At 40.0% G+C, this 23,546-nt stretch overlaps 1 protein-coding gene and 1 long non-coding RNA gene across 3 annotated transcripts in view; one reads left to right on the forward strand and one right to left on the reverse strand.

Annotated features, from left to right (window-relative positions):
* The window catches only part of CTDSPL2 (CTD small phosphatase like 2), a 68,654-nt gene that overhangs the window by 19,981 nt on the left and 25,127 nt on the right, over window positions 1-23,546 (forward strand). Inside the window, exons 1-6 of one of the 2 annotated variants that reach the window (XM_065559101.1) lie at window positions 3,577-3,745; window positions 12,170-12,367; window positions 13,035-13,244; window positions 18,652-18,790; window positions 22,459-22,608; window positions 23,082-23,297. In XM_065559101.1, coding sequence (XP_065415173.1) covers window positions 13,059-13,244; window positions 18,652-18,790; window positions 22,459-22,608; window positions 23,082-23,297 — 691 coding nt within the window. In that variant the 5' untranslated portion in view covers window positions 3,577-3,745; window positions 12,170-12,367; window positions 13,035-13,058. Of the gene's footprint in view, window positions 1-3,576; window positions 3,746-12,169; window positions 12,368-13,034; window positions 13,245-18,651; window positions 18,791-22,458; window positions 22,609-23,081; window positions 23,298-23,546 lie in introns of those variants that run through there. The other variant, XM_065559100.1, reaches the window with a different exon arrangement.
* On the reverse strand, window positions 8,270-11,681 carry LOC122174311 (uncharacterized). The gene is made up of 3 exons (XR_006175945.2): window positions 11,587-11,681; window positions 11,150-11,232; window positions 8,270-9,347 (listed from the first exon to the last, which is right to left on the reverse strand). It is a non-coding gene; the product is annotated as an uncharacterized LOC122174311 (long non-coding RNA).

A 23,546-nucleotide genomic window follows, 5' to 3' on the forward strand; every position in this document is an offset into this window, starting at 1 on the left:
CATGCTGCGGTTTCTGGGAGCCACGTGGTGTGGCCCCGATCCTGCGCCCTGGCTGGAGCACCAGAGCAGGGCTGAGCCACGTGGTGTGGCCCCGACCCTGCGCCTTGGCTGGAGTGCCAGAGCAGCCCCTGGCCAGAGTGGGGCCAAGCTGCGTGGTCCGGCCCCTGACCCAGCACCCCGGCTGGAGCACCAGAGCAAGGCCGAGCTGCGTGGTCCCCCGACCCAGCGCCCCAGTAAGCCGCGTGGTCTGGCCCCTATCCCAGCGGGAGTTTGTGGGCCAGCTTAGACACTACAATAGGAGAAAAACAAACAAATGAAAAACAACTCCAAACTTTTTCACATACTTTGCTTAGTATTCATTTGCTCCTGCCATTCATTTAAACCACACACCAGCAATGACTTTAATTTCAGTTCCTGCAGTGCTGCTATTAATCCTCTACAGCATATACCATACTTATTCTTGGAATATATAGGCTCTTGAGTGATGGCAGTCCAACATTACTGGTCACCTCCATAATTCTTAATTTTCTTATCAAGCATAATTTACTGTTAGTCAGCATTATCATGTGTAGCATAGTTCTTGATGTTTTACCTTCTGTTTTGTCTTCCAACTTTCCAGTTTGGGTGGCATCTTCCTCAAGCAGTCTTTAGCGATTTAAATTAATGGTATGTGCACACCTAAATCTGCTTTTAGTGGTTTCATAGAAAATTAGATCCTGCTCCGACATCAGCGTTGGAAAAAATTAAGAAAAATTCATCCCTGATTGACAATGGTGTAGAAATATGCTCTTTATTTAGAAATGCTAGTCATATAAAGGAAGCTCTTTCCAGTACACACACACTATCTGAGCTGTAGAACAGAGATAATATTTAAAAGGTAGTGAACCTTTACAACTCAGTATGTAAGAACTTGAGAGAATAGAGAGAAGCTCTTTAAACTTCTTGATTTTAACTGTTCCTTTATTACTTATTTTCCCCTCTGTCACATATTGCTGAATCAAGGCTGCAGTTATAATCAGGGTGGATTTGTATGAATCAAGCCGATTTAAATCACCAAGTGGAAAGCATTGATTTAAATAATTGTAATAAATTTTTCCATTTGTACTACAGTTATTTTTTAAATACAGATGAATTCCTATTGGTTGATAAACCATTAGAACATGTTGATTTACACAGCCTTTATACTAGATTTGGTACCTCTTTTTGCTACTTAGGAGGGCAAACTATAACTATATACATTTATTTTAGTAATTATATAGATTAATATTTTCAGATTCTTATTAATTTTACATTTTTAGTGTGTTGCAAATGCTGAAAGATGTATTGCTTAATTACTAGTTAATTAACTTCTTGCTCATGATTTGTGTCAAGCTGCATTAGGATGGTGCTTGGAATTAAACACACAACAGCAAATAAGATTTATTTTTATTAAACAAAACAAATGTTTTGTATACATAAACTTCTATAAAAGTATGTTTCACATTGTAGTCAGATAGTTAAACTGATTATTTCAAGTCAGCCTGGGAAAATTTTCAAATATGCCTAAGTGAAAGTGACTGGAGTTTAAGTTCCTGCTTGCCTGACTCTCTTGAAAATGAGACAGTTTCCTAAGTTACTTAAGCTGTCCTTCAAACTTTTAATACTAGTAGATCTCACCCTCTGCTTCCTTGTTTTTATTCATTTTAAACAGGTTTACAATTTTATTATAAATTAAATAACACAATAAAAAGATATTTTTTAAATCATTTATTTTTATCCACCCTGGTTATAATCCCATTCTACCCATTCCTTTTCTTTAAAGAATGAATTTCAAAATATTGTGAACTCATAGTTTGTCTCCAACCTTTCATCATATGTCTACTTTGTTTTTTTGTTATTTTTTAAGATTTGGATAAGGAAAGAAGGGAGGCAGGATATTTCTCAGAATTTTTATGTTATATAAATAAAATACAGAGACACCAATGACTTTAATCTTTTAGTGTTGGACATACCCACGGTTAATGTATTTATTACATTTATTTATCTTCAAGTTCTTTATCAGCTTTTCATGATGTTATTATGTAAATGCTGTTATTTTATAAGGTGGGAATTCCAGACTGGCCAAGCTATCTGCTCTTGAAAGAGACTCTGCTGCAAAGGAATTTGTTCTAATTATTTTTTTCTACTAAAACCCCAAATGCAGTACAAATATATAGGTTTTTATGCATCCTCTATTGTACAAACATTGTAAAGACACAAGCAAGTCTTGTCTTAGCAGAATGTGCTTAAGTGAAATGTTCAGTTACATAGTATATTGGTCAGGCTCTTAATTGAATAGGATACTATGGTCGCTATCTGAATAGTATGTGTGTGAGCAAGGAAATTCACGTGCATATTTAGGCTAAAGTATTTATACACAGTCTAGTAAGTCAGTTTCTTTTGTGCATGTTTTAGAAAATCACACAAGAAGTAATACAAGTAGAAGCAGCACACTGCTGGCTGCATTGAGCATTAGGAAAGCAGACTTCTGTCAGCGAGAGGATTGTAGGTAACTGTTGCTAAGTCCATTAGGGATATTTATAACTTGAGGCTTGATACCCAGGATGTGAAGTAAGCCAAAGAACTCTTTGGCATTAATGTACGGATGAGTTGAACAGTACCTTAACAGGATAAATATATATACACCATTCGGAAACATTAACTCAGTTCATATTTTGATTTCTTAACTTTTGTTCCCTTTTTGAAACAAGTTACATAACTTGTAGTTATAGTACATTTTGTGAGATTTCCTTTAACAAGTTCTATGTTTATATAACTAATGTTTCTTGTAATTAAATATTCTTTCTGGTATCTGAATTTTACAGGTATTTGTATAAACATATACATGCACATTTGCTTGTTATAGTAGAACTTCGCTCATTCAGACCCCAAAAATGTCAGTCTTATGCCCAAATAAAGCTTATGCCCAAATAAATTTGTTAGTCTTTAAGGTGCCACTGGACTCCTCATAGTCTTTCTCTGTTTCTCATCAGAATTTTATTAGAAGATTGCTGTAGAACTGTCATATTATTAAGGGTTGTTATTACACTAAATATACTGCAGTACTTTTGCTAGGACTTTATGAAGCATAAATAAAATTTGTTCATTTATTTTAACAACTGTAGTTTAACTTTTGGGATATATTAAACCATGCCTTATTTTATTGTTCATTCACTTAATACCTAACTTGTAATATTCAGTAGTTGATAGGTGTCTCAGTCAAAAATGTGAATTAGTGAGGTTCTACTGTGTTCTTGTGCTGGGTTTTTTTTATTTTTTTATTTTTTTGGACTGGATTAAAAAAATCTACTTGAGTATAATTTTTAATTATATAATCAGGAGATAATGAATGTTTGAATGATCTGATGAAAACTATTTCTAAAGTATAAGAGCTAGAGTTCATGGAATGTCATTGGAAGTTTCACTTTCTTTAGATTGATCAGTTTATGTACTTATGACCTCCCATCACCTTAGTGTGATTGTCTCATAAACACTAGTGAATTTATTTTTGTAACACCCGTGTGAGGAAGACTAATATTTATCTCCTTTTTCAAAAAGGAGAGCTGAGAAACAGAAAAATGGTGATGTACAGATGATCACACATGGCAGAATTGACCCCATATCTCTGAGTTCCAGTCCAGTACCTAAATCTTGATGATCAAGAAGGGAGGAATGTCTCAGATTTGACCTTTCTGTCACAGTAATTTGGCCATCTATGTACCTATGGGTACTCGTATTAGTAATTATATATTATGTTTATATAACATCTTGAATACCAAAAAAGATCTGGAGCAATATGCAAACTTTGCCTGTTTAGGAATCACTGCAGCCATCTCTGGGGTGGAATTGGCAATTACTTTATAACACCTTGCAATACTACATAACACTTCAGGAATACTGTATTAGATTGAAACTACTGGAGAAATTTGAATAGATTCACAGATTTTTCTTAAGGCCTTAAGGTTATAGTTATTTAAACTAGAATTTGATTAGGATTCTGGGTTTAACTCTTATTTTATTTTCAGATGTAGCTATTTTACAACTGTTTTTATACCGTTAGAATGCAGGCTGGAAATGGTATTGGTTAGTTTTGCTTGAATTGTTTTTTCTGTTTGTACAGTATGTATTTTTGTTTATATTATGTAGTAGAGTTTACATCGCTAATTAGTAATGGATGTATTAAATACATATCATCCAAATAAACTATCTTAAAAGAATGTAAAAATTGTGAAGTCAAGCTCTCAAAAAGTTAGGAAATGTCAGAATCAATGTTGTGTGTACAACCTTAATTTGCCCCCCTGTGTATATGCATATGTAATTAAAAACTGAATCATAATGCACAAGCATAAGGGAGATGAGTTAGGGTTGCATGGGCATTATTAATTCTAGCATTTCCTAACTTCTGAGAGCTTGATTTTGCAATCTCATTCTTTCAATGTATTTTTTTAGAACTACTTTACTACATAAAAAAATGACTCGCAGCAGGGTCATCAGCAGGGCTGGGATCTTTGGACAGTTTTATACTGCTTGAGCTGAGTAATTCAAAGCAGTAGACTCCTGTTGTCTTCTATAGGCATGTCTACACTTTTGGAGGCATGTAGAGAACAGACACCACACATAAAGCTAGCCTGGGTATAAGTAGTTTTGTAGACGGTGAGGCACCACTTGGGCAAGTAAAGTACAAACATGCCAGAATCTTGTAGTACAGGGTACACGGTTCTCTACATGCCCAAGCAGCGCCTCCCACATCTACACTGTTATTTTAGCAAGATAGTGTCCCACTGCCTCCTTGCTGCTGGAGACTTTTCCTACCACAGTGAAAGGTTCTGGTGGGGGCAGGAGGCGAAGGGGGAAGAAGCTCTGGCAGCTTCTGGATGCTTTCCCCGCTACAGGGAAAGGCTCTGGCAAAAGGGAAAGACCCCAGCAGCTCCCTGCTGCTGGAGCCTTTCCCCACTGCCTCTCCCTTGCCAGAGCCTTTCCTTGCCTCAGTGAAAGGCTCTGGCAGCTGCGAACTGCTGAAGCCTTTCCCTGCTGTTTCCCCCACCAGCTGCACATAGCTATACACTGTTGTGGACGCACTGTGGACGTAACCTACATGCCACCACCAGGGTAGAAAAGGCCTATGTGGACCAGCCACTAGATGAGGATGCAGACACACTTTGCCGGTGGGTTTCATAGATTTTGTTAGACAGCAAAGGAATGTTGAGAGTCAGAAATAATGGGTTCAATTCCAGGTTCTGTAGGGGGGTGTATCCTTGTGGTTACAGAGCCTTATCCTCCTGTCCTTTCAGCCTCTTCTTTCACCCCTTCTGCTCTTTTCCCACTGCCTCCATTTCCTGTCCATCTTCTCCCCCTGTGCCCTGCCAGCCCTTCTGTACTCCCTCCCCCTCAGCTCCTGTCCCAAGCTTCTGCCCCTGTGTCCCTCCCTTCCAGCTCGGGAAACTTCCCCCCTTGTGCCTTATATTTCTGCCTTTGAGGGGGAGCATTGAGAGTCGAGGAGAGACAGTCTCTCAGTTCCTGTTGTTACCCAGGGTTCTCAGAACCCAAAGCAGTGGTAAATTAACTGTTTCACTGCAAGTGGTATCAGGAATAAATCAATGGGAACACAGCACTTCCAGCTGAATAAAGATTAATGCAAGTAAGCGTGCTCGTATCTAAAACTACTGTTTGTTAGATTTAAGTACACACAGACATAGCAATAGGTTAGAACGTTCCAACTAATTACCTAGAATCTGAGATGGTATGGAGTAATAAGCAGCATGTCAGCGATGGCCGGTTGCTTCCCCACCAGGGAGTATGGTGTCAGGAAAAAAATCTCAAGCTAGCTTCAGAGAACTGCTCCAAAGCACACTCTATTGTCTAGTCTTTTTAGAACTAATTTTTACAAAACACATCACTCATAGTGACCTCTATTGGGTCATCTCTTCTCCAACTTCAATAAACTATTTATTAACAAAACATGTCTAACAATCTTATGCTATGTCTACACTACGCAGCTTTTAGCGACACAGTTATGCTGCTGCAGCCGTGCTGCTAAAAGGCGCGCAGTGTAGCTGCTGTTTGTCAGCAGGAGAGCTCTCCTTCCACCCCAACGAGCGGCGGTAGCTTTATTGGCAGGAGAACGCTCCCGTTGACAAAGCGCTGTTCACACCGGCGCTTTTCCTCGACAAAACTTTTGTCTTTTGGGGGGGTGTTTTTTTTTTTTTAACACCTCTGCCAGTGTAGACAAAGCCGTAGTCATAATAAGCTTCTATATCAAAGGTGCCCAGACTCAAGATCTCCATCCACTTCTTTTCCTTCAGTCTCAATTTGTTGACCCCTTTCTCACCTTCTCCCATTCTGATTAGCAGAAACTGCAAGCCTGCAGCTAGCATTTGACCTTGCCTCCAGAAGCTCTGCTTGTTCAAATTAACCCTTAACTAGGTGGTGTTCTATTTTATTAATGCATGGTGGCTGAATATGGTTGCAATTAGCTTGTTCAAATTCTGGGATAACGCACCCCTCCATTCCGGGGCAGCACTGTGCCAAGCGCCACAGTGGCCCCTGGAGGCTGGAAGAACAGTTATAGGAAAAGTCCTGCTCAACTCCTGCAGCCCTACGATGAAGCATGCTCTATGAGGATGGTGCATAGGAGCTATGAGTTAAGTTCTCTGTAAGCTGTGTGGCCATGCAGTAGCCTGTTTAGCATCGTGCAGGCACTTAGGCACCCACCCAAGGCCCGGCCAGGGACGGACGCCCCGGCCCCAACCTAGCCCGGCCCCCAACCTGCTGCAGCCCGGAGGGGGGCCTGGCCTGGCCCCGGCTGGGGAAGGGGCACCTATCCTGCATCGTATCAGGGGGGTAGCCGTGTTAGTCTGAATCTGTAAAAAGCAACAGAGGGTCCTGTGGCACCTTTAAGACTAACAGACTGTTAGTCTTAAAGGTGCCACAGGACCCTCTGTTGCTTTCTATCCTGCATCCTCAGCCCCGGAGCTGCTGTGGCACTGAGAGGCGACTCTCTCCCCCAGCTCAGGTGCTGCTGCAGGGACAGAGAGCTGGGGGGAGTCCTCGCTCTCTCTGCCATATCCCCGGAGCACCCTCCTGCACCCCAAACCCCTCATCCCCAGCCCACACCCCCAGCTGGAACCTTCACACCCCTGCATCCCAACCCTCTGCCCCAGCCCTGAGCTCCCTCCCACACTCCAAACCCCTCAGCCCCACCCCAAGCATATGAATTTTGTTATGTGCACCAATATGGAGGTGATGCACATAACAAAATTCGTTCTGCACATGGGTGGGAAAAATTAGAGGGAATACTGGCTGTGAGTGAATGGAACATGCACAATGCAGACAGAGCCTTTAGAAAATTTACTCTAGCAAGTCTCTGCTGAGCATTTGCAAACTGCACTTTTTCAGAGGCTTGTAACTTGGGCAAATTTTCATCAGGATGGCAAAAGATATATCTCTGAGAGCAGGGCAACCCATCTGCCAAATTTCAAGTCTCTGTTTCAAAGCATGGAGGCACTGTAGCTTCTCATTGAAACAATTGTCAGATTTTTTTTTAACGTGACAAAACAGCATATTTTCCCCTAACCTCATTTTTAGACACAGCAGAACCATTTTAGTTGAAACTTTCCCAAAAAATTCAGCTTGAGGCAGACAGGGGGCATGGAAGATTTCAGCCAAAACAGTTGAAGTTTGGCAAAGTTATAAACAACTGAAAACAGGGACATATAATGGAAAATATTGGACAACCTTGACTATAGGTGTCACTACTTCCATTGCCTATAACCAACAACATGAGTTTAGTTTATGATGTAAGCCTTTAAAGCCCCTTTAACCCACAATGAGTAGATAAAAACAAAATCATCACGAACTTATATATTTTTAATATTAAATTATATAATATAGATGTTAAAGTATCTTTGGCCCAAACTACCAGTAAATATTTGTCAATTTCTTCCATTTTATAGAATACATTTCCTTTAGATTTGTACATAAGCACCTAACTAGGGTTCTAGGTGGCTGTCAGGACGGCCACCACCAATGCACTCCCTAATGATTTCAGGATAACCCTGCAAGCAGCTCTTGCTTCGTTTTCCCTCTTCTGGTGCCACCGCTTTTCAGGGGCTGATCTCCTGTCCACATTTTTCCACCATATGTGATAGAGGGGTTCCACCTGGGTTGCCCTTCTATGTCAGGCTGTGGCATGCCCAGTGTGCCTGCCTCAGTTTCCCCTCAGCGGTTCCCAGTAACTCAGTACAGCTTAGTATATAAATCGACCTTTGCAGGGTTAATTTATTATAAAAGTCCCACAACCACAGTCCAGAACCCCCAGCACAATCCAAAAGTACATCACCGTCAACAGTCCCCAGCAGTTCATCGACAATCCAAGTACAACTCCAGCACCTTTCACAACAGTCTGCAGCTCTCTTGTACAGCTCGAGCATCCATCGCCAAGCTCCACTGTTCAGGGACCACGTTACCCAAGCCGAGATACAATTCTAGCTCTTGTCTAGAGACATCAGTGGGCCCTGGCCTGCAACCCTCTTTGGCCCTTTGGCTTCAGCTCTCTGGCAGGCATCTCCATCTGCTGCTTTCAGCCTTCAACTCTCTCTGGCCCTTTCTGGCCAGAGCTCTCTAGCCTGGGGAAGTTTGTAGGTAATTCCCCCTCCCCCGTTCTGCTTTCTTGCCTTCTGCTTTCACTAGCGTGATTTGACTTCCCTGCTCAACTAGGCCATCTCACTACCCCTTCCTTCAGGGGCATCCCCCTTCCTGAAGCTGTCAACCCAGCTCTGCTCTTCCTCTAAGCTCTCTCTGGACTCAGGGTTCTGAACACCCTTTTGGCTTTGGTCTGTCTTTTATTTATAACAACTCCCGAGGCAACCCCACCCTCCTCATATTATCAAACGAGGACACGCTTGAACTGAAACAGGAGAACTGGGCCTGATTTAATTCAAGGGGTGAACTACCCTGTTAAAGTGCCCCTGCTATAGATTACACAAAAAATGAATTTAGCAACCTCAGGTCATGAAGAAGAAAAGATAAGACACAAATTATATTAGTAAATGCTGTTATTTTGAACCTTCATGTAAAAAAGTTGTAAATAACTTCATGTTCTTTTTCAAGTGATTGTCCCTATTATATTCCACTGTGGGTTATGCATGTGCAGCATCAGCCTGGAGCCAGAAATTTTGAAAGTAGTGATGGTTGTTCTACATGTGAGCCTGGCTCACCTCGTGCCTCCGATGGGGGGGTAAAGGGAAAGGCAGACTGTTCGCTTCTCCAGTTCCTTCTCGTCACCTCATGGTCCAGGTCAGAACCCTTAGTGTCTGCAGCTTCGACTTCACCTACAAACAATAAAGAACCTTATTGTAAATAGTTATCAGTCTTAATTGTTTATAGTTTTAGCCGTTTTAACAGTAGTTTTAGCATTAGATTAGACTTCATCAGGGTAACCCTAAATTCTGTCACCACGGGGGTGTACCTGCTCATGGACAGCTTTCAGACCATAACAATATCATAGCTCACATCACACGCAACCTTCAGATACCGGTCAAAACACGTCTGTCCCTACTAGGTCACATGACCTGTGAACATATATCACCCTGTTCTCAAGTCTCCACTGTTGTTGCCTTCAAACTTGGCTATAGTCAGTATACTCCCCAAGGCATCATTCCATGAACCCCATGATACAGTTCCAGCCAAGGTACTGTCCTCCCTGTTATGGTGGACAAATTCCTCAGCAGGTATGTGTGGGGGTCCCCTTTCTCTCCAGACAGGATCATTGTTACAGACACATCCCAACTAGGTTGGGGAGAGCACAGGAACAACCACAGAGCACACGGGACTTAGACATCTCGAGAGGCCAGGGTGCACATCAATATCCTGGAACTACGGACAGTATGGAAGGTGTGCAAGTCTTTTTTTTCCATCAGCGCTCACCATGTCCTTATGTCGGACAACACTACAATTATCTTCTACATCAACAAGCAAGGGGAAGCGATGTCTGCCTCCCTGGGTGCAGAGGCAGTCAGCCCCGGAACTGGTGCTTCAGCACCCTACGAGCAGCCTACTTTCCGGGAAAGCAGAATATGCTTGCAGACTCCTTCAGCAGACATTTTGCATTTGACCATGAGTGGGAGCTTCGTGATGCAGTACTCCGCAACATTTTTACTCTATGGGGAACCCCAGCCAGGGATCTACTTGCTTCTCAAGCAAACAGCAAATGCACCACATATTGCTTCAGAGGAGCCCATGGTCATCACTGCCAGGACGATGCTCTGCTTTTTACTTGGTCAGACCATTTCAACTGTGCGTTCCCACTGCTACCGCTCCTGCCATGAGTCATATGCAAGATCCAGCAGGACAGAGAGGGTCATCCTGATCGCCCCCTTCTGGCCCAGACAGTTCTGATTTCCCAACCTCCTAGCGTGTCATCCTGCCAACCAGTCATCCTTCCAAAGTTCCCTGAGCTACTTACCCAGTGGAACAGCAAGATCAAACACCCCAATCCATGGCAGCTCCACCTCAGGGCCTGACATTTGGATGGGGAGCATCCTTAGAATGTTCTTGCTCTTCAGCTGTATGAGACATTCTCTCTAATAGTAGAAAGGAGTCTTCTAGAAAACGTTACCTAGCTAAATGGAAATGCTTTTCGTCTTGGACACAACAAAGAGGCCTTCTACCAGAAACTATGGATATTCCTCTCATCTTAGACTATATCCTATGCATGAAAACATCAGGTTTATCCATCAGCACTTAGGAATCCAGTTGGCGGTGATCATGTATGCCATCCACCTTCTCAAGGCTACTCAGTTTTTGCACACCCACTGACCATAAGATTCTGGAAAGGTTTAATAAGAACCTTCCCACCTGTTCAGAAGCACCCCAGTGGGATCTGAATCTCATTCTCTCAGTGCTAACAAGGCTCCCCTTTGAGCCTTTAGCTACTTGTTCCATGTCCCTCCTTTCCATCAAAGTCGTCTTTCTCGTAGCTATCACATCAGCGAGAGGGTTGGTGAACTTGGAGCAATGATGGCAGAACCTCCATACACAGTATCCCATAAGGATAAGGTTTCTTTACATCTACACCCCAAATTAATCCCTAACATAGTTTTGGAATTTTACCTTAACCAATCCATTCACTTACCTGTGTTCTTCCTGAAACCACATTCTTCTGCAGAAGAATGAAGACTCCACTCCCTTGATGTTCAATGAACGTTATTTTTTTACCTGCAGAGAACACAACCAATCAGGAAATCCCTGAGACTGTTTGTTACTGTAGCAGAAGGAGTCAAGGCATGCCATCTTCACCCAGGGAATCTCCAAATGGATAACTGGTTGCATTCTACTCCTGCTGTCAGCTCTCAAAAGTCCTCCTAGACATTTGCAAAGTGGCCTCATGGAGTTCCATTCACACATTTGCAAGGGATTATGCCCTGTTGCAGGACTCTTCTGCTGATCCTCCTTTGGGATGCCGGTACTCATCCTTGCACCCTCCTCCTATTTAGGTACTGCTTGTCAATCACCCACAGTGGAATACAGTAGGGACCATCACTCAAAGAGGAGGAGGAGGAGGTTACTTACCTGTAACTGGAGGTTCTTTGAGATGTGTATCTGTATTCCACTACTTACCCTCCTTCCCCTCTGCTTTGGATCTTATCTGATTCACGGTAGAGAAGGAACTGGAAAAGCGATTGGTTCGCCCTGCCCTTTATCCCCTCAGTCGGAGGCATGAGCTGAGTCAGGGCATGTTCGCAGATCAAAGTACGCTACTTTTGAATTCCCCAGCCCCAGAGTATAGATAGGGACCACATGTCTTGAAGACCCTCCAGTTACAGATAAATAACCTCTTTTGGTGAATGGGTGGGAAGAGATATAGTGGATTAAAGTCTTATAGAATGTTTTCATTATTTCTTTGCCTTAACCTTTCTGTATACATTGTTTTACAACTAAATGTGATTTTATTGTAACTATTAATATGAGGACACATAAACCTAGGCCCTGAGTTGTAATGCTTCTGTTACTTGATACACACAAGATTATAAATGGTCAACTTTTATAAATTTGTGTTACTGTTTCTGTGGGCCTTCATTAAATTCTGGAGAACACTAAGTATTTATTCCAATCTTTGAAAAATCTTAACTCCTTTTACTCTTTGATATAATAGTTGGCAAATTTGGTGCTGGTTAAAAGCTCCAGATTGACATCTGTGGAAAATGAAGCCCTGTGTTTGTCAACAGTTACAGAAAGTACAACACAACTAGCAGCATCACAAATCATTCTAATGCAGTTCAACCTTGTTCTGTTGAAAGGCCCTGCCAATTCATCACTTTGCTGCCTGTTGAGTCTACTAAAAAGCATGTAGGTAATGTTACTTTTTGTTACATGATCATCTCTCTACTAGGAATGGAAATGAGACTACCCAATTGCCAGTATTTTTTTGTAACTTTGGTCACTGTTTACTTGGGTTGGATTTGAAGTGGCCTACAGGTGAAAAGCTCAGAATCATATCACTGTGACCATGAACCATCCACTTCCCTACTGGTATCTTTTCCTAAATCCTCAGAGCAGTTGTTTTGCAGTACCTAAACATCTACATAGTATAGGTAATTTCATCTGTCTACTGAGCAGTTGGAGTTAGATGAGCACTAAAGAAATTTCTGAGAAAAAACAACAACCAAGTGATGGGTATTTTATAACTAACGCCTATGTCATAAATATGTTTAGGACATAAACATCAGTCTCTTATGATAACGCCAGGTACGGTAGTCCAGAAGATCAGCTTTCTATTCCTTTGGTATCTAATGCACAGTCTCTACTATGATTTATACTTCGGTGCAAAGCGTGACACCAAGTTAGCTCTATTGCCCGAAAATGCAGTATTCTTTAAATTAAGGGAGATACATATTGAGTGAAAAACTAAGCACAGTGCATCAGACTAACGTTTATAAATATATAACTATTGGGGATTCATACTTTCAAGCTTAATACAGTACCTCAGTAACCTAGTATTCTTGTTTTTCCTTTTATAGTTTTACATGTGGTACATATAAAAAATGAGGCTGAGAACGCGGAAGGCTTCTCAGCAGTCAAATCAAATTCACACCCAGCGTGCTTTGAGAGCAAAGAGGAAACATTCAGAGGTAGAAGAGAGCTTACCTGTCGGAGGAGGAAAACCACAGAAGAATGAAACCGGTCTGTTGTCATCAATCAAAAAATTTATTAAAGGAAGCACGCCCAAGGTATGAGCTCAGTGTTTTGTTGCTTTTAAAAAAAAAATTAAGTCATATTAGTTTTTTCTAAAATTTGATCAAGTATTGTATTAAGAAGAATAAGAATTTGTAAAAGGCATGTTCTATGGAGGCAGAACAGTTTTATAAACAATAGAATACAAAAATTGCCCCATAATAGTTGTGTGTGAATGCAGATATAGAAGTTAAATTGCAAAGTTGCTGACACTGTCTGGCTATAAAACAATTACAGACGTTTATGATAGTGCCATAAGTTTGAGGATTTAGTATCAGATGTTCCATTGGAGAAATAAGAAAAGTTGCCTTATAAATACAAGAAGCCAAATTCAGCTATAGTATAATCAGGTATAATTTCCGTGTGCCTCAGTGAATTTTGTATCTACTTATCGCACCTTAGACATGAAGTTTCAGGGCTAAATTACTTGAATCTTTTCAAACTCTATCTAGGCACAGATCTGAAGCCACAAAGATTTTCATATTAAAACCTGCTCAGTTCAAATTCTTAGGGGAAGATTATATACAGTACATTACTTTTATTGAGTGAGTGCCACTTTGAAATAGTTTTCAAAATTGCTATTTTTATTGTTTTTTTTAAAAGATGGTCTGATTTTATAAAACTTTTCTTCAGTCAGTGTTATCAGTCAGAAGTTCTGATATTGCCATTTTAAAACCGTAGATATTAAAAGAAGAACAAGAGCCAGGATGCCAGAAACATACAAAGATGTTTCAGAGAAATACATGGCAGATAAATGAAGTTTAGATCAGAAAATAGTGTTTTAGTGTTAAAGTGAAGTGTTAAAAATGGCAGCTTTATAATTTTGCATTATAGTTAAAATAATATGTAAAGATGCAGTGAAGTTTAAAAAATTCTAATCAAATTGTCTCCGAAAGCTGGGTGACTAGGAAACAAAATGGCAGATGTAATTCAGTGTTGATAAGTGTAAAGTAATGCACATTAGAAAACATCATCCCAACTATATATATAAAATGTTTGGTTCTAAAGTAGCTGTTACCACTTGAGAAACAGATCTGGGAGTCATCGTGGATAGTTCTCTGAAAGTATCTGCTCATCTACAGCGGCAGTCAAAAAAAGAGTGTTAGGAACCATTAGAAAAGAGAGAGAGAGTAAGACAGAAAATATCATAATGCTACTATATAAATCCATGGTACCCCCACACCTTGTGTACTGCATGCAGTTCTGGTCGCCCCATCTCAGAAAAGATACATTAGAAATGGAAAAGGCACAGGAAGGGCATAAAAATGACTAGGGGTATGGAACAACTTCCATCTGAGGCGAGATTAAAAAACCTGGGACCATTCATTTTAGGAAAGAGATGACTAAGTGGGGAAATGTTAGAGATCTATAAAATCATGAGTGGTTTGGAGAAAGTGAATAAGGAAGTGTTGTTTACCCTTTCACATATCACAATAACCAGGGGTCACCCAATGAAATTAATCAGCAGCAGGTTTAAAACAAACATAAGGAAATACTTCTTCATACAATGCACAGTCAAACTGTGGAACTTTGTTTCCAGGTGATATTGTGAAGGCCAAAAGTATAACTGGCTTCAAAAAAGAATTACGTAAGTTCCTGGAGGATAGGTCCATCAATGACTATTAGTCATGGTCTGGGTGTCCCTAAATCTCTGACTGCCAGAAATTGGGACTAGACCACAGGAAATGGATCACTTGAAATGGTCCAGTTCTTTCAATTCCCTATGAAGCATCTGGCACTGACCAGCATACTGGACTAATTGGACCATTGATTTCACCCAGTATAGCTATTCTTATGTTCTTAGATACCATGCAACTCAATGTGTTTTAGGAATTTGTTTAGCAGGATTTAGGCACTGACTTAAAGGAACTGTAAAAATTATGTATATGTTAAAATTTTTCTTTACCTGTGGAAAATTGTGTATTGTTAAAACTGTTTAAATTTTGCATATCACTAAACTCAGGCAATAAATTGATTTCACTTTCTGACTCCTATGCTCTAGCATAGGGATCTCAAACTCAAATCACCACGAGGGCCACATGAGGACTAGTACATTGGCCCGAGGGCCGCATTACTGAAATCTTTTCATACAAATATACAAAAGCCTCCCCTGCCCCTGGCCTTGCTCCCACTCCACCCCTTCCATGAGGCCATGCCCCTGCCCTGCCTCTTCCCACCCCATTTCCCGCCACCATTCCAACCCCTTCCCCAAAGTCCCCGCCCCAGCTCCGCCCCTATTCTAAGCCCATCCCCGCCCCACCTCTTCTCCGCCTCCTCCCCTGGGCACGCTGCGTCCCTGCTCCTCCCCGCTCCCTCCTGGAAAGTCCTAAGCGCCACCAAACAGCTGTTTGGCGGCAGGAAGCACTGGGAGGTAGGCGGAGGAGCGGGGACGCGGCGCGCTGGCGGGGAGGCGGGGGAGGGGGAGCTTGGCTGCCTGCCGGTGGAGTCAGCACCTATGGCGGGCCACAGGAAATAACTCTGCAGGCCGCGTGTTTGAGACCCTTGTTCTAGCACAAAGCAAAATACTTTAGGTTGCAAACACTTCAGGGAAATGGTTAAATCCAAACAAAAACAGTTTTCATTGGAATTTAAAAAATAAATGGGGAGATTTCTGATGATTTAGGTTTTGTAAAATCCCCCCCATCCCTTTTTTAATCTTAAATTTTCATCCTAAATTTTATCTTCACAGCTTCCCTTTAAATATAAAATTCCATGTTTTTCATATATATTGTCTTTCTTGTCTTCTGTGTCCAGAACAGCACTTGTAGTGGTCCCAGTGGCATTAACATGCATGCTATTGAGTGATATTGCTGGGCTATACTGCAAAGCTCTCATGACAACACAAAGTAGTCTTGTGGTTACCATGGTAACATCAGAACTCTTTCAGGTGGTATGTGTGTTGTGTTATATTATATAATAGTTCTGTTACCTGTATATTATAATATAAATTAAGAGAGAGATTGTGTGGATCTGTGACAGTAAATGTATAGCAACATATACTTTAAAATATACTAATTCTGACATCAGAGTCATAGTCCATTACTCTGACATCACAGTGATGGCTTGTGGGGGTGGGTCTTTAACCCCCCCCCCCCCCCAAAAAAAAGTTCAAGCTATTTACTTACATAAAAGTAACTAAAATATGGTCAATAAAATTCTGATGACATTGGGCCTTATCTTATAAGCTACATAATGCTCTCAACTCCCATTTAAGTCAATAGATAGAGTTAGTATGCCTGTTTTAAAGTTAATATCAGAGTTACAGCTCACCAGTCTGATATCATAGAGAAACTAATACAGATAAGGATGTAGTTTAGATCAGGTACCTTGCAGGACTGATCCCTGTTTAATAAGCATTTTTAACAGTTTGTAAGAAGTTTAACAAAGTGGGGTTTTTTAATGATATACACATCCAGTGATATTTTTTAAAAAGTTTTAAAACTTGAAACATTACAACACATTGACTGAAGTAAGTTATACCAAACTTATTTAATTTGTGGGTTCTGGTAACATCATAAATTACACTATCTTTGCTTTTCTGACTTGCAGTGCATCCTTTCCTTTGGAATCATTGCAACCCATTCATTAACTTGCATTTTTATTCCATGGTTTCTGAAAAATCTAAAAATCGGACATCCTATTGATATCAGTGTGACATTGCCATATTAGTTTCAGTATGATGCAATTAGTAATACTAATTGGATATATTTGGCGTATTGATTATAAACAGAAATCTTTACGGTAGAAATTTACTGATATAAAGCACATAGAACAATGATCTAATATTGTGCAATTTTATTCTTGAGTGCTGTTGACAGACACTTAACTCCACTTTTATGGATTGTGATTTTGCCAGAACCCCTCTTGTTCATTGGCTTTTCTTTCCTTATTATATTTATTTGTATTGCTGCTTTTAGTTTTTTCTCTGGGTATTTTATTTTAATTCTTCTTCATCAAATAAATATCTTTTAGAAGTAGTGGAGTTTTCTTTTGGCCTTTCTTACAAGAAAAGGAAAGATGTCTCTACAGTTTGGGCTTTAACTTTTTAGTAAACGTAATGCTCCTGAGAGATGCCAGATTGACAGTCCTGGAGACTGAAATCCTTTTTTTACAGAACAGTTACAGCAAGGGCAGCAGCAGTGGTAGCTTCCCCACACCACTGTGATCTATTCTTTTGGAGGGACCACCTCTAGGATGAAAGGGTAGTTCAGTCCCCATACTCATTCAATTCTTTGCCTCTCTGCTGAGTCTATCAACAGGAATTCCAGTAGGTGCCAGTCATGATAGTGGTTTTTGTGATGATTCTGTATCTGTCCACTAGGAACTGGAATGAGAACACCAATGCTTTTCAGTTAGAACTGAACAGCCTTCAGGTGGTAATGGCTTTCTGTCATTCTGACCTGAGCTAAATTTGAACTAGTGACCTGGAAGGTAAAAGGCCTTAGTTTCTTTTCCAGTCCACTGAGCCATCTAGTTTCTCAATCTCTGCAGTTGTATTTCTCAAAGATTTAGAGTTTGCCTGTACATATACAGTACTGTCCATTGGAGAAAGCAGGAGATCACAGGAACTCCCAGTTATTTTCAGTGGGAGGCTTGTGGGACCAATGAAGGGGGGGAGGAGGGAGCGGAGGGAGGAAAAAACACACACACACGACAAAGAAAATGTACAAAAAGCTTTGCTTCCATGAGAGCCAAATAATATATGAGTCATCATAAGAGGCCAAGTCTTCTTACCCTAAGGTAACAAAAAACAATGGAACATGACCCTTAACTTTTAACATTTTTTACTCCTATTTTTTGTCATAGGCCTGGACACAGTTAGTTCTGAATATGTACTGTGAATAACTGTACAATTCTTGTATCATGAAGTATAGCAAGATTCTGTATTGTAGCAGACACTATATTTCATAATATTAAGTAAGGATGGTCACAAATGAAGGATTTTATATTGGGTTTCGTTATGTACTTTGCTTCCTGTGTATGCTAGGATCCAAAGAAAGCAAGTCACAGTTAATTTTAGTCATCAGATTTATATGTTAATTCAACCAGTATGGCATGCCATTTGTTTAATGTCATTACCCTTAATATTTACAGATCTGTTCTTCAGGGGAAAAAAAACCTGAAGAAAGTTTTTCTACAACAGAAATTGCATATACAGTTTTCTTGCCCAGTACTCCACTTTTTACATTAATTTCTGACATTTTGGGGGAGTTTGAAATTCCAGATATGTATATCTCCTCATTTCCAGGTGAGGAATGTGCAGTATATTTATATATAGATATATTCTGCACATTGCTCACCTGGAAGTGAGGATCAATAAAAGGACCTTTTGTAGAATTTTCTGGTGTATTTAGTGGAAGAAAAGACACTATTCAGTGTGTATTTTTCCTTTTCTGTTTTAAGGAAGAAAGAGAAAATCCTGCAAAGAGAAGTAGAATTGAACGTGACATAGATAACAACTTGATTTCTTCCACACCTCGAACAGGAGAAAAGCCTAACAAACAGATCTCTCGAGTAAGACGGAAAAGTCAAGTAAATGGAGGTTTGTAAATATTCCATACCTATATTAATAGGACAGAGTTAGAGGCTCAAGATCTAATACTTGTATGGTGACACATTAATACAGGGCTTGACTCTGCCCTGTTGGAGTAAATGCGAATTTTGCCATTAACGTCAGTGGGAGCAGAGTTGGACCCACAGTATCTGAAATGTTCTTTCCTGGAGAGTAATTGTAAGTATACGGGGGTTGGATGAGACTGAGAAACAATCTGATGAATATGTTTTTTCTTTTTAAGAACCATTCAGTTATGGGGAAACCACCACATATCTTGGAACTACTTATCCATAGTATTCTCCACTCAGAAAGGCAAGTGGATACTTAGTGATGTGAAATTGCTCCTCTTCACAGTGTTTTACAAACAAGTGAAATGTCATTCCATAGCAGGTGGTTTGTATGAGAATCATTCCACTTTCCAGGTGCTGAAGGCACTTGGTCAAATAAGTGCAAGAAATGGAATTCTTTCACAAATGCACACACGGGCATGTATTATTCTGTGCTTATAGTAATGCCAATTTTAAAATGTAAAATTTACATTCATATTTTAACATCCTTAGCCACCTCTGCTGTTCTAGCCCTAACCCACTCCATAAAGTCAGGCTTCCAACTTCAAACAGGGTTCCCACTGAACTCAGAACTTAAAATCTCTTCCCCCCCCTTTTTTTTTTATTGAAAAGCAAACCCAGAAGTGTTTTGTTCTTTGGATTACTTAAAACATTTTAAAGGTTTGTTGAATAGCTTAGTGATCTGGTTGATAGATAGACTTTCTATTTTCAACTTGTGTGTTTATTGAGATAATTACATGACTTGGAATTCTTTGTCAGCTGATCAGACTGCAGCTTTCAAGCTATTTTCTAACTTGCCGTGACTTGTCTGGTGCAGTAACAAAGGAATGTTCTATTTTCAGAGAATGCAGGGATTATTCAGTGCAAAATTTTCTTAATGAACTCATTATTTTACATCAGTTGAGTACAAGTTCTTATATTTGACAAGAAAAATAGTTATATAAAGAATAATGTGTTCTTAATTACCTAGTAAAGCAATAATTCCATCATTGGAAACTGGTTATAATGACCTAAACCATGAATCCTATCTTAGACCAGAATAGTCTGTTTGTCACTAGTATCCCAAAATGAAATTACTTTAATGGGTTTTGGATTGAGTTGATAATACATAGGTTGAGTAAAACAGTTTATTTTTGTAGTTGTGTTTCATCGTCCTTGTCCCTGTTCTTACTTCTACCCTTCTCCCCCACTTTTTTTGGTATCTCAGATTCCCTTTGTCCTCCTTCCTTCCTTCCTTCCTTCCTTCCTTCCCCTCTCCCTCTCCCTCTCTCTCTCTCTCTCTCTCTCTCTCTCTCTCTCTCTCTCTCTCTCTCAGGACAGCTTGCATTGATGGCTGCGAGGTTGGCTGTGATCTGTTTATCAGCCATTCAGATGCAACATGGATTTACCTGTAGAAGTTTCTTAAAATGTGCTGTCAACTGTCCTTTGGTGAACAGATCAACTAAATGTCTGCTAGGGAATTATGATTTTTCCCTACTCCTTTCAAAGAGTCGAGTGATGGTGTTCTGATATTCAATGGCTGTACAAGAGGTCTTGTTTCCAAACAGAAAGACATACCTAGTTAAATGGAAATGCTTCTCATAGTGGAGTCATGTTCACCACTTGGACTCTTCTGTTCAGAATATAATGGACTACTTATTGTCTTTGAAACACTCAGGATTCTTATTTAGTTCTGTTAGAGTTCATCTAGTTGCACTATCAGCATATCTCCTGCTAGAGGCAGGTCATTTGATTTTCTCTGACCCAGTGTGTCTAAATTTTTTAATGGCCTGATTCATGCATTTCCAGCATTTAAAGAGCTTTTCCCTATCTGGGACTTGAATATAGGACATGCATCTTTTTTGAACGCATGTCATAATGTTCTTTATATCACTTTTCTGTTAAGACAATGTTTTTGAAAGCCATCACATCAGCTCTCACAGTGACTGAAATACAGGCTGTGATGACTAGCCCGCCATATGCTGTGTTTCATAAGGACAGAGTCACTTTCAAGCTGGATCAGAAATGTTTACCAAATGGGATTTTGGAATTCCATATAAACCAGTTCATATGCTTACCAATATTTTTTCCTAAACCTCATGACTTTCTTATAGAGGTTAAACTCCACATGCTGGATGTTTCTAGGGCTATACCTTTTTATTTATCCAGGTCAAAGCCATTCTCTAAATTGGCTAGACCGACTTGTTACCAAAAGTCACATATAAAGGGGCCAACTCTGTCATATCAGAGACTCTATATGGGTGGTGGATTGTGTTAAGATTTCCTGTTCATTAAACAAACTACCCCTTCCTTGTCGAGTCAGGGCACGTTCAGTCAACATCTGTAGCTTGTTTCGGGGAGTCCCTGTTTTTGAGATTTGTTAGAACAGCTGCTAAGAATTTGGTTCATATATTTATCAATCGCTACTCCTCTGTGACAGTTTCTAGATCAGATGCCCTGTTGGGCAGAGGTGTCTCAGTAATTTAGATAAGACTCCTGTTTCCTTAAGGGGTAACTGCTAGTCAGTCACCTATAGTGGGATCCATGTGGACAAATGCTAAAAGCAGAGGTTATTTATGTTACAGTAACTGGAGTTCTTCAAGATGCCTTTGTCCACATGGAACCCATGGTCTGCTCTGCTTTCCAATTGGCATGGAATCCTTACATGGATATTCAATATTAGTGAAGGAACTAAATGGTGGTTGCAGCTGCTCCACCTTTAATACCCTTGCTGTAGGGGGTGTAAGGGCATCCAAGGCACATATGCAGCCCGACGGATACTGCTGGCTAAAAGATTCCAAATTCGCATGTATAAGGCACACATACCTGCGGTGGAATCCGTGTACACAAAGGCATCTCAAAGAACTCCAGTTGCTGTAAGGTAAGTAACTATCTTTGTTTCAGCATCAGAATGACACCACTTTATTTTCTGGCTCTTACCCAAACCAGTTCTGAGCTGGCACTTTTCAGCTCTGGGATGCACATGATAATACACACACATTTATAAAAAGCCTTACTCACTTGTCAATTAAAACTGAGATTTGCTTAATTATGTTCCATGGCTGTTGGTATCTGTGGTTATGAAGAATAGTTCTAGTATTTTACTAGAGAATCAAAAATGGCATACAGAATAGCTAAGAATTTGATCCTGGGATGTGACAAACATACTCAATATCCATTGGAGTCCCGTTGATGCTGGAATCAGTGGGCACTGAAGGTGCCCAGCACCTTGCAGAAGGCACTCTGCACCTTGCAGGATTGATCGTTAAATGTTTAAATAAAGTATTTCATAAACCTCTACTCATTAATTTTAACTTTTTTTTCTTTTTATAATAACTGATTATTGCTCATTTTGATTGCTTATTTAAAGTGCTGTATAAAACTGATGTTATTTTTGATGGTGAGATATTTAATTTTCAGTAAGTGATGGTTCTTTTTTAGTAAAATTCATATGCCAGCTTATTTGACTGTGGAATAGAATGAGGAAAATTCACTGTAGCTCATATAAAAAAAATTACAAGAAAAGAGCGCAAATAGACATGAGGAACAAAATCAGTCCACTGCAGTTTTATATCTTTCTTTTTTTTCTTTTTTTCTTTTCTTTTACAGAAGCTGGAAGTTACGAAATGACAAACCAACATGTAAAGCAAAATGGAAAATTAGAAGATAATCCTGCCACGGGCAGTCCGCCCCGGACTACATTATTGGGGACCATATTTTCTCCTGTTTTCAATTTTTTCTCACCAGCAAATAAAAATGGTAATTATTATCTAAAGCTACATAATATAGATTAACATAAAAGCTAAGTATGGTTCATAATTTTTTTTTTTTGAAGTTGTTTAGACGGCTAATGGAACAGATGATCCTTCTTGTTGACCTGCAGAGCAAGAGCTGCAGTTGCCGTAAAGGAAACTATCTAACTATTGGAAGGGTTGCTTGAGCTATATAAGAGGAGGCATGGGCTTAGCTGCATTCAAATATTTGTTTCCTAGTTGTATATGTCTCACACTTCACTTTGACTTACAAGGTATAAGAAACTAATTTGGTATTTTTCACCCTATCTAAAATGGATTTCTCCCTCCACCCACCTTTGGTTTGTATTGTAATATCATGAATTAAATTAGGGACATCTTCAGTTATTCCAGAACACATTATCTCTGAATCTACAAATATTGATACTCTGTTAAGTAATTCAACATTAGGATAATGATTGTACTGAAACCTCATTTCAGGAACATCAGGATCAGATTCCCCTGGGCAAGCTGTTGAAGCTGAAGAAATAGTCAAACAACTTGATATGGAACAGGTGGATGAGATCACTACCAGTACTGCAACATCGACCAATGGAGCCGTTTACACTAGCCAAGCAGTGCAAGTCAGATCTACTGTCAACAACGGTTTGGAAGAAGTGGAGGAAACAACTGATCGTGATCTACCACCACTTACAGGTAAGAAACTTGCATTTTCCTGGGACTCTTAAGTTAATTGTGCAATAATAAAAATGTGTTTGCACATTTGAGTAGAAGCTTTCTTAGAAAGCCCAGAGTGTTCCTGTATTTTATATAAACAAAGATTCATTCCCCAAAGTGTTTACTTGCATGCCGATTTTCGTGAGCAGTAGCCTAGGAAACACACTTTATTTGGCAAAAAATAGAATCTCATTGTAAACTTCTCAGGCCAAATCCACTCCTGGTGTG

This window comes from Chrysemys picta, chromosome 10, assembly GCF_011386835.1.
Source record: "Chrysemys picta bellii isolate R12L10 chromosome 10, ASM1138683v2, whole genome shotgun sequence".
NCBI classification, from domain to species: Eukaryota; Metazoa; Chordata; order Testudines; family Emydidae; genus Chrysemys; species Chrysemys picta.